At 36.3% G+C, this 12,085-nt stretch overlaps 1 protein-coding gene across 1 annotated transcript in view; it reads right to left on the bottom strand.

Moving 5' to 3' along the window:
• HEATR5B (HEAT repeat containing 5B) overlaps nt 1-12,085 on the bottom strand; it is a 153,402-nt gene that overhangs the window by 114,204 nt on the left and 27,113 nt on the right. Inside the window, exons 7-11 of the mRNA XM_036752266.1 lie at nt 11,466-11,623; nt 9,560-9,809; nt 8,164-8,319; nt 2,406-2,656; nt 37-148 (exon numbers count right to left, since the gene is read on the bottom strand). Coding sequence (XP_036608161.1) covers nt 37-148; nt 2,406-2,656; nt 8,164-8,319; nt 9,560-9,809; nt 11,466-11,623 — 927 coding nt within the window. The remainder of the gene's footprint in view (nt 1-36; nt 149-2,405; nt 2,657-8,163; nt 8,320-9,559; nt 9,810-11,465; nt 11,624-12,085) is intronic.

Genomic DNA, 12,085 nt, shown 5'->3' on the forward strand with positions numbered 1-12,085 from the left:
TAAGTCAAAATCCAACTCAAATAAAATTAATTATACCTAAAGTCATAAGTGCTCCAAGTAGAAGCCATCCAGCTTGAGTGCGCTGCAAGGATAGCCTACTGTTCTGAGCAGCAGTTCGTAAGAGATCTTCAGCAATGCTTACTACCATCTGCAAAGAAAATTTACATAAATAAATAAATCTAAGGAAGAAAGGAAAAAAAATATTTATTAAGTACACACTATATGCCAAACGCTCTTACGTATTTTACAAATATTATCTCATTCAATCCTCAAAACAACCCAGAATGGTAAATGTTATTATTGTCCTCATTTTCTAGTTGAGGAAACTGAGACAGACAGAAGTTAAATGACTTGACCAGGGTCACACAGCTAGTAAGTGTCTAAGGCCAGATTTGAATTCATGTCTTCCTGACTCCAGGCCCAGAACTCTAGTCACTAAGGAATCGATTTTTTTGCCTTTTTTTTTTTATTCCCAGCACTTCAGTATAGTACCTGGCACATTCTAAGTGTTTGAAAAATGCTTGCTGATTTTATTGCCTGATTCAAATGTAATCTTTGTTAACATGTTCTCAAATAAGCAACCACAACCACAAAGTCAAAAGCCAGGGGACATTAATTATTCTAGTCCCAGTTCTACTGTTCACTGTGAGATCTTGGGCAAATCACTTAAATTTAATTATATATTGAGCATCTACTTGTTCTTAGTACTTTATTAGAGACTACAAAGAAGACAAAGAATGATGAGATAATCTTCATCCTCAAAGAATGTAAAATCTTTTAGGGAGGATAGCACATACATAAATGAAAGAATATGAATCAGTATAAGTTGAAGACTCAAATTACTGGCAGAAATGCATTCAGAGGAAGGACAGATCAATGAAGGTTGAAGTAATAAGGGAAGATTTCACAGAGGAGGTAGTTGGGAACCAGAAATTATGAGACGGATAAAAACCAATTTCTCCATTAAAAAAGGAGAATATTTGAGCCTCCATCTATCCCATAGGAAAGTTGTAAAGACAAATTGAGCTAGCTAGAAGAAAATCATAAAATTAAAATGAAGTATTTATCTTTACCCTCATCAACTATTGTAGTAGCAATTTGTATTTGAAGCTCTTTCCCACCCATTAATAGGCCATGCGACCTGCTTAGGTCACGGGAAGCCTAAGACACATGTGGTGGGAAGAACTTCCTGACAGGAAAAAGAAGTTATGTCACAGGAAATGCTGAGAGAGAGAGAGATATATTATGGCTGCTAATGGCTGTCGTGATGGTTAGAACTGAACAGACTGACTTAGCTGTACTGTGAGTTTGTTTTGGGGAAGACCCTAACAGGGGGTCAGAGAGGTTTTGGGATGGTGAGGCTCCAGGTTGTTATATTGTGTATGGAATGTTTTACTGCTGTGATAGACTGGATAAATGGCTTGTGGGATATGGTTCTCTGGTGTCTGAATAAATGGTTTACTTCTTCTACCTTCTGTGTGGAGAGTCACGTATACTTTGCGACACAGAACTACATGGGCATTTTGACAATTATCATCTACATTGTTATCATTGCCTTACTGTTAAAACTATGGACAAAAGGTTTTCTTGTTAATAACTATGAAACATTCAACAAAATACTAAATGCATAATTATGATTCCTATATATTGCTGGTTCACAGGTTATTGGGTTATATTTTTTACATTTTAGAATAAAAATGAATGAAAAGATTTATCCCTGAAAGCAGAAATAGAACTCTAATAGTTAGTATAAGGAAGCCCTACGGTTCAAATAAATTTACATAATGATAACATACAAAAACTTTTAAAATATCTAAAGCAGAGTTAATGTAAAACTTCTACTCTTATTTATCAATTCTGATTTCTAACAGACTATATTGTTATGAATCTTTTACAGTCTCTGAAGTCTTCTTCCTCTGAGATTCGGGGATTTTAAAGTTCTAGTCCTATGCCTTATTATAATATGGAGGTGACTGTGGGTTCTTGAAGGCTATACTAGAAAAAAATAAGCTCTGTTAGTCCTAACAAGGTGGCAAGGCTTCAAGTATGGTCTTGTGGATGAGATGTCTATCTGTTGTAAACGAATCAGACTTGTTCAAAGTTTATAATGGTTCAACACCAGCTTGGCTGCAGGATAATGATGATTTCCTTAATCACATGCCCTCACAAACACTAAGTTGTAGATGTGTTATAGTCAGTAATGGTAGACTAAACAGCCACAATGAAATAAAGGAACCATGAAATATTGAAGTTTCTTATAAACACAAGTATAGGTTTTGGTATTTTTAATTTTTAGTAGTTAACTGTCATCACTATTATAATATTTTAGTGTAATCTAGTATCATAAATAGTAGGTGCTTAAACAAATTTTTATGGTTAATGACTATCTGTAATTTATATTTTACCTTTCCTTTGGCATGAGGGATACCCAATGGGCACTGATGTACTCCACCTAACAAAGCAGCCATCGCAAAACTGTAACCACTAACAGCTTCAGGTGAGGTCTTCAAATTGTTGAGCCTTTCTGCACATCTGTCTAGAAATGGAGTCAATTGGAAAGGCAATGCCACAGCTACACAACGCAAACACCATGCTGCAGCAAGTCGGGCAGCCATACTAGGATGCAGAAGCACTGATGTTACAGTTTCCAAAAGACCTGAAGAAGAGAAAACACAAAGATGAATTCTTTTAAAAGGCAGAAAAACCAATTACACCAAACAAAAAGAATATAACACAATAACAAAAGTCAAAATACTTAGTTTTCCACAGATAATTTTATAACCTAGTCAAAGAATATATTTTATCAGCTGTTTATTAACAATAAACAAGGGAAACTTCTGAAACACAGAACACTAGTTATAGTTATATCTATTAAAATGTTGTTTGATTTAGAATTAAACATAAATATTCAACATTTTTCAATTATTTGTCCTGAAAAAAGTATCACAAACATTGAGAACATCAGAATCAAAAACACTGATAATATTTTTAATTCATCACCCAATACTTTAAATATAATTTTGACCTGAGTCTAAATCCTGCCTCTGTTATTAACTAATTGTGCAAGTATGGAAAAACTCCCTTCACCATTTTTGCCTCAGCTTCTTCTTCTACAAAATGCAAGAGGTAGATCTGATAGTCCCTAAGGTCCTATCCAGCTCTACATATATCCAGCTATGACTCTCTTCATTCATTATCTCCTTTTCATGCAGTTGGATAGTCAACCTATCAGTACCTCCTATCTAGATAGATAAGCTCTGAATGAAATTAACAGAATAGAAACCTATGTCATCAGATCCTATGCTTCTCTTTTCTCATGGCCTCTGCTTTGGCCCATTTAACAGGAAAGAAAGAAAGAAGTACCTTGCCTTTAGGCAAGGTAAGGAGTGCCCTCCAAATTAACTGAGGGTCAATCAGAAGAGAATAAAACCTACACAAAAAAAAAAAACATCAAAATAATAGTAGCATGGTAAATAACTGAAAATGGATAATGAACTGCTTTACAACTGAACAGGAAGAAATAAGTAGGCAAGGCTGCATTTGGAAAATTGTACAGTATCTTTTGTGAGCCCAAGGTTTTCCCTGGAACAAAGGTCCACTTTTTAAAATATATAGTGATGGGGGGGCGGAGCCAAGATGGCGGCAGGAAAGTAGGGAGTAGAGTGAGCTCCTCCACCGAGCCCCTCCAAAAACCTATAAAAAATGGCTCTGAACCAATTCTAGAACTGCAGAATGCAAAAAACAGCAGAGGGAAGCAGGGCTCCAGCCCAGGACAGCCTGGATGGTCTCTGGGTGAGGTCTATCCCCCACGGAGCTGGGAGCGGAACAGAGCGGAGCAGAGCCCAGCTTGAGCGGCGCAGACCAACCAGACCAGGAGCCGGGAGGAGCAGGCCCTAGCGCCCCGAATCAGGGAACTGCAGCAGTTACCAGACTTCTCAACCAACAAACACCAAAGACAACAGAGAAGGTTAATGGGAAAAGCTGCTGGAAGTAGAAGGAGTTTGCGGTTCAGCTACCAGCCCCGGGGGCAGTGGAGGTGGGGCAGCTACAGCAGTTGTTACTTCCAGCTCCAGGCCCACCTGGTGGGAGGAATTAAGTGGCGGATCAGAGCAGGAGTGCACAGCCTGCTGAAGATTTAAGCCCAGTCTGGGTTGGGGGTTCTTGGGGAAGGAGTAGTGCTGGTGTGGCAGAGCTAGCACATCCCCCCAAAACGTGGAACATAGAACTCTCTAGTCTACAAGCAGTCATACCCCGCTGAAAAACTCAAGGTCAAGTTAGTTGGTTGGGAATATGGCCAGGCAATGAAAATGCACCCAGATTCAGATTCAGTCTCAGACTTTGGATTCTTTCTTTGGTGACAAAGAAGACCAAAACATACAGACAGAAGAAGTTAACAAAGTCAAAGAGCCTACAACAGAAGCCTCTAAGAAAAACATGAACTGGTCCCAGGCCATGGAAGAGCTCAAAAAGCATCTGGAAAAGTAAGTTAGAGAAGTAGAGGAAAATTTGGGAGGAGAAATGAGAAGGATGCGAGAAAACCATGAAAAACAAGTCAATGACTTGCTAAAGGAGACCCAAAAAAATACTGAAAAATACACTGAAGAAAACAACACCTTAAAAAACAGACTAACTCAAATGGCAAAAGAGCTCCAAAAAGCCAATGAGGAGAAGAATGCCCTGAAAGGCAGAATTAGCCAAATGGAAAAGGAGGTCCAAAAGACCACTGAAGAAAATACTACCTTAAAAATTAGATTGGAGCAAATGGAAGCTAGTGGCTTTATGAGAAATCAAGATATTATAAAACAGAACCAAAGGAATGAAAAAATGGAAGACAATGTGAAATATCTCATTGGAAAAACCACTGACCTGGAAAATAGATCCAGGAGAGATAATTTAAAAATTATTGGACTACCTGAAAGCCATGATCAAAAAAAGAGCCTAGATATCATCTTTCAAGAAATAATCAAGGAGCACTGCCCTGATATTCTAGAGCCACAGGGCAAAATAGAAATTGAAAGAATCCATCGATTGCCTCCTCAAATAAATCCCAAAAAGAAATCTCCTAGGAATATTGTCACCAAATTCCAGAGCTCCCAGATCAAGGAGAAAATACTGCAAGTAGCCAGAAAGAAACAATTTGAGTACTGTGAAAACACAGTCAGAATACCCCAAGATCCGGCAGCTTCTACATTAAGAGATCAAAGGGCTTGGAATACGATATTCCAGAGGTCAATGGAGCTAGGATTAAAACCTAGAATCACCTACCCAGCAAAACTGAGTATCATGCTCCAAGGCAAAATATGGACTTTCAATAAAATAGAGGACTTTCAAGCTTTCTCAGTGAAAAGACCCGAACTGAATAGAAAATTTGACTTTCAAACACAAGAATCAAGAGAAGCATGAAAAGGTAATCAAGAAAAAGAAATTGCAAAGGACTTACTAAAGTTGAACTGTTTTGTTTACATTCCTACATGGAAAGAGGACGTGTCTGATTCATGAGACCTCAGTATTTGGGTAGCTGAAGGGAATGTGGATATATATATATATATGTTTATGTATATATATACATATGTGAATGTGTATGTATGTGTATATATACATATGTATATATATGTGTGTATATATATATGTATGTGTGTGTATATATATATAGAGAGAGAGAGAGAGACAGAGAGAGAGAGAGAGAGAGAGAGAGAGAGAGAGAAAGGGGGGGGCACAGGGTGAGTTGAAGATGAAGGGAAGCTATCTAAAAGAAATAAAATCAAATTAAGGGATGAGAGAGGAATATATTGAGAGAGGGAGATAGGGAGAGTTAGAAGGGGATGGATTATCTCGCATAAAGGTGGCAAGAGGAAGCAGTTCTGTGGGAGGAGGGGAGAGGGCAGGTGAGGGGGGAATGAGTGAATCTCGCTCTCATCAGATTTGGCCTGAGGAGGGAATACCATACATACTCAATTGGGTATCTTACCCCACAGGAAAGAAGAGGGAAGAAGATAAAAAAAAAGGGGGAGATGATGGAGGGGAGGGCAGATGGGGGTGGAGGTAATCAAAAACAAACACTTTCGAAAGGGGACAGGGTCAAGGGAGAAAATTCAATAATGGGGGATGGGTTGGGAAGGAGCAAAATATAGTGAGTCTTTCACAACATGAGTATTGTGGAAGGGTTATACATAATGATGCACATGTGGCCTGTGTTGAATTGCTTGACTTCTTAGGGAGGGTGGGTGGGGGAGGAGGGGGGAGAATTTGGAACTCAAAGTTTTAAAAACAGATGTTCAAAAACAACAAAAAAAAGTTTTTGCATGCAACTAGAAAATAAGATACACAGGCAATGGGGTGTAGAAATTTATCTTGCCCTACAAGAAAGGAAGGGAAAAGGAGATAAGAGGGGAATGGGGTGACAGAAAGGAGGGCCGACTGGGGAACAGGGCAAGCAGAATATACGCCATCTTGGAGTGGGGGGGAGGGTAGAAATGGGGAGAAAATTTATAATTCAAACTCTTGTGAAAACCAATTCTGAAAACTAAATAAGTTAAATAAATTAAAAATAAATAAATGAAATTTTTTGGGAGAAAAAATAAATAAATAAAATATATAGTGATGCTGAAGGGCTTAGTGTCATGGTACACAACAGGCTCTGAAGGATTATAGCTACAGCTCACACAAAGGACAATGGAGAGGCCCATGATGTTCATATTAAAATATAACATATTACCAATGCAAAATTTTACAGGAGAGGCAGCATAAATGATATTATCAGGGAGATGTAGGACTGAAAAAGGAGATGGATTGCTAATGTAACAAAAATGAGAGAATAACTCATGAACAGAAGGTGCACTCCATTGGTATCCATTCAATATTAACAAATCAAGAAGGAGGCTACCAATACTTTCAGTGGATTCTTGTGAAGGAATTAGGAGAGTACATGGACAAGAGTCACACAGGATGAAGTAAGGATGGGCAACAACAGGAAGTATACACACTTATGTGTTAACGGACCCATCAAAATTATCTATATTAAACATACTTATTAATATAGAAATTCGAAGGAGGTGGACTGAACAGTTCTATAGCCTAGAAATCAAGAGGCCCAGGTACCATGGTACACAGGCTGATCTCCCTACCTTGTGCATTTTCTCAGGTCATCTCCAAAGCTTGGAATGTCTCCTGGTTTTCCTGGCTTCCTTAAAGCCTAATCTAAAAATACATCCTTCTGCAAGAAGCCTTTGTTGGTCCCCCTAAATGATAGTGCCTTCCCTATAACATCCATTTTATCCCATATAGATGTGTCTGTACATATACATGTATACACATCTATACACACAACTATACATACACAGGTATACATATATGTAAACCAAAAATTTTTTTTTATAGATATATCTTGTTTGTATATAGTTATTTGAATGTTTTCTCCCCCATTAGATTTAAAAGTCCTTGAGGGCAAAGAAGTGTTTTTTACTTTCTTTGTATCCACAACATTAAGCACATAGGAGGTACTTAATAAACACTTGCTGATTTAACTTGATTGTTCCTGGTTTTCTCATTAATTTACTGAGACAAATGAATTAAATTTTAAAAAATTTTAAGTGCCTAGGCACAATATAGGACCCTGGAGAAACTTACACACATCCACATATATACATACATACACACTTACAATGTGTATATGTAATATGGATCTCAATTGCAAGGAGCTTATAATTTGTTGGAGGAAAAGTATGTATACATATAACCATAATAGGAGGTGAGACCACAGGAAGCTTCATGGAAAAGAAAAACTAGTATTTTTTTTTAGTTTTCTTGACTATAAAATCAATACTATACTAACTACAATTTCAAAAGGTTTTTATGAAGTTTATATGTTTTTCTTAATTCCATAATGCATGTAGAGCTATTCATTCAGTAACTATATATTCAATCACTTAATATGTAAAATGCATTGTTAGGTTCTGTGGAGAAACTAAGACAATACAGTTCCTTGTCATTTTAAATTACTTTCTGGAATAGTTGAATCAATTCATAGCTTCAATAAAATATATTATTATATCTGAAAAAGATGACTAATTAAACAAATAAACAATTAATCAAATGTCAGTTGCACTATGGTATTAAAAGTTGTCCCCAAATCTTAAGACTTTTGCCTCTAAGTCAAGTGCATACCTATAGATGCTTCCTGAATAAGAGGAGATGCAGTGGCATTTAAGCTTTGAACTAAGCTACCAAGCTCCTGCAGGGCACACACCATCACATGCTGACTTGCTGCTATGTCAGCAGCTCCAGATTTGTTTTCACTACTTGTATCATTCACTACCGCTTCTGGAAAAACAAAACAGTATCAGGTACTTCGTATGAGTAAATTAAAATTTTGACTTCAGGTTTCTTTAGTCCATTTATTTTTAAAATATTATATGTTTAATGGCTGCAAATCAAGTCTTTTTTATCATAATTTCCCAGTACCATTGTTATTGGTTTAAATGTTTTAAAGGAGTCATATGATCATAGTATATGACTCAATGCATATTTAAGTACATCTATAAAGTATATCAAATACATCCACATCCTAGATTTGTTTTTCTCCTCATGTGGGTAGGTTAATAAGAAGACCTGCAATTAAAATAACTTTGAAGCTTGTTACTGGACTCATTTCCAAAGAGCCACGGGCCCTGTTACTTGATGTTAAACATTCTGTAACAAAAAAACAGATCATTTTTTAAATTGCCAGCCAAAAGTAAAAAATTCTTAACAAACATAATCCATGGTCCCCATGATAACTATAAAGGGAGACTATTTTTCTACCCATGATATCTAACCTGTAGATAGGCACAATTAATGAAAACCAAAGAGAAGTAGAATACAACAATGACCTTTAAGTTGACTGAAGCTTTATGCCTCTGATACTAAACTTTTTCTCTAAGTACACCAAAAGACACAATGCACTGGCTAATTTAATATTCTAACTTTCTGTAGTTTAATTAAATTTAGGTTAACAAGGTTCCAAATTGCAGCAATAAGTAAGTTATAAATAATTAACTACAAGGTTTTTTTGTCTTTAGAGTCTGTTTCATTTTGGATAATACACAAATTCAGTCTTAATCAAGCAGTCAATATACAAGAAATTATTAACTAAACATCTTTAAAGCAAAACTTCACTAGTATGAATCTCATTAACCCATAAATCATGATCATTCGAGATGAAGATGGGCCTGAATTTAGTTTTCTTCAAAAAATATTTGTCTGTTAAGCAAATTCATAATAAACAAGATCATGGACAGATAAATTATTTGGCAAAAACGTTCAAGCACTTTAGAAATATCTGAAAAATCAATGATTAAAGTAATTTGGAGTTAGAGGGCTTGGGTTTAAATAGTGCCTCCTTTGTGATCTTGGGCAAGTTACATGCACACCTCCCTAGTCCTCAGTTTCTTCATATGAAGAAAGAAGCAGTGGGCCTAGACAGATTCTGTGGTCCCTTTACATTGTAAAAATATGATATGTGATCCCATGTATTATTAATTTCCAAAATTTGTTTTCAAAGTGAAAGAAAAATAATACTCACCCACTGCTTTCATTTGTTTTCCAATGGCCTGGCAGATTTCTTTAGCAGCTGCAATCTGAGCTTTTTCCCCAAGCAAACTGCCTACAGTAGCTCTGAGGATAAAGGAGACACATCTTCTTGAGTACACAGCTTCTACATGTGTTTGGGTGGCCCGAGGGTGTGAAACCAGATCAAGTACATGAGATAAGAATGTAGCAAAGCTGCGCTCTAACCACTGACCACCTAATGTTGTAACAAAAACAACATATGCCTGCAAGCAGAATAAAATGTAATTTAAGACCTAAAAGAAAACAAATTAATTCCATTTACAAATAAAACAACTTCAAAAAACAAAGCCCAAAACTACTTCATAAAAAAATATGCATGGTAAAAAAAAAATTACATTTTGAAATGGAGAAAATGATGAAATACTGCTCTAAGGCAACAAAACTCTGCTTCTCTAATCTCCAAAATGTAGAGGCAAAGACTCTATAGAATATTCATTTTCATTTATTCCAAATGCATAGACTGATGGGAGGATTATGACTCAGTCATCACAAACCCCCTTTAGCTTCTACTAAAGGCAGGGAAAAAGGTATCTTGGAACTGATCAATGGCTCTAGAAATTGTATATCTGATCAAGCAAGCAAGCATTTATTAAGTGTCTACTTTGGGAAAACCAAAAAATGAAAGATTCCCTGGTCTTAAGAAGCTTGCATCTAATGGGGGAGAAAATATACATACAATATACATAAAATCAATAAAAGGTAGTTTTGGAAAGGGCTGTACCAGCAGCTAAGGGATTAGAAAAAATGTCAGGTGGGTGGCACTTGAGCCAAGTCTGGAAGAAAAAGGATTTCCAGAGGCAGAGATGAGAAAGGAGTATGATCTATAGAAAGAAGGAAAGAAAGTACAACATCAGAGAAATGGGAGATGGAACACTGAGTGTACGTGGAAGAGTAAGTAGGATTGCATAGTGAATGGAGGCTTTCTAAGAGGCCTAGGAAGCTAGAAAGGGGACAAATGTAAAGAGATTTAAATGGCAAACAGAGGTCTTCATAATTGACCTTAAAAGTAAGAGGGAACCAGTGGAGTTTATTGTATAGAAAAGTGACATCATCAGACCTACACTTTTAAGAAATTCACTTTGGTGGTTATGTGGAAGGTAGATTGGAAAAGTAATAAGACTGAGGCAGGGAGATCAATTGGGAGCTATTGTAGTAGTCTAGGCAAGAGACAGAGTCTAAATTATGGTGGTAGCTTTTGGGAGTGTTGAGGAAATAGATATGAGACGCAGAGAGAAAAACAGCAAGATTTGGCAAGTGATCTCAGATATACTGGATAAGTGAGAATGAAGAGTGGAGGATGAGACTAAGGTTGTGAACCTGGATAAATGGTAGAATGATGGTGCCTTTGAAAGTAATAGAATAGTTCAGAAGAAGGAAGAATTTGAATTCTATTTTGGGCATGTTGAGCTTGAGATGACTATGAGATATTCAGTTCAAATGTTGGATAGGCAGCTGGCAAGATGATAACTATCACTTTAAATAACCTTCTAAAGACATAAGAATTTTTTACTTTTAATTAAAATTCTGATTTTTGGATATTAATGCCCTTATTAGCATAATTTGAATTAAAAATAACCAAAAGGCTTTTATAATTGTTGAAATGCTAACTTCTAACAGGTAGATACACATTTATGCATTATATGAATAATTAATCATATGAATGTACAAGCATGTAATTTAAAAGGATGAGTGAGACTATAAGTATTTATTTAAAGAAATCAAGGTAAAATATCAAAGTGATATTTCATATATAAAGTTACAAATGCCCATGTATTTGCTATTATTTGGCAAGTGGTTTTATAAAATTTATGAAGTAAAAAATAAGAAACAATGACTATTTTTACAAAGCTATTACAAACCTGTGTAACTCCAACTCTTACTTCACGATTAACTGACCCACCAACTTTTAGCATTTCTCCACCACTCTTTAAGAATCCAGACCCTCCACGTAGAAATCCTGTGGCCATGAGCTCTAAGACTTCATCTAAAGTAGCTCTTTTCACATTCTGGCGCATTACTTTTAGAGAAAAAAAAGACAAATTTGTAGCCATACAAAATATATTGTTTTTTCATGATGAATAAGTAGTCTAAGAAGCTAGCTTTCATGATTAACTAATTTAGGTTGCAAATAAAAATGTACTTTAGGTTTACTCTTAAAAAGTCTTTCTTGGGCAGCTAGGTGGCACAGTGAGTAGAGCACCAGCCCTGGAGTCAGGAGGACCTAAGTTCAAATCCAGCCTCAGACACTTGACACACTAGCTGTGTGACTTCGGGCAAGTCACTAAACCCCAATTGCCCTGCCTTCCCCCCTTAAAAAAAAGAATTTCAAAAAGTCTTTCTAAAATATACTACATATACTTTGCCACTATAATGTATACTGGATAATTATGGTTGGCTTCAAGAATTTAAAGTTGCTGTTACTTTTTACTAGCATTAAAATATAATACAGGATAGCTGAGCCAAGATGAAGGAGTAGTAG

The sequence above is a fragment of the Trichosurus vulpecula genome, chromosome 3 (assembly GCF_011100635.1).
Source record: "Trichosurus vulpecula isolate mTriVul1 chromosome 3, mTriVul1.pri, whole genome shotgun sequence".
Classification (NCBI taxonomy): domain Eukaryota; kingdom Metazoa; phylum Chordata; class Mammalia; order Diprotodontia; family Phalangeridae; genus Trichosurus; species Trichosurus vulpecula.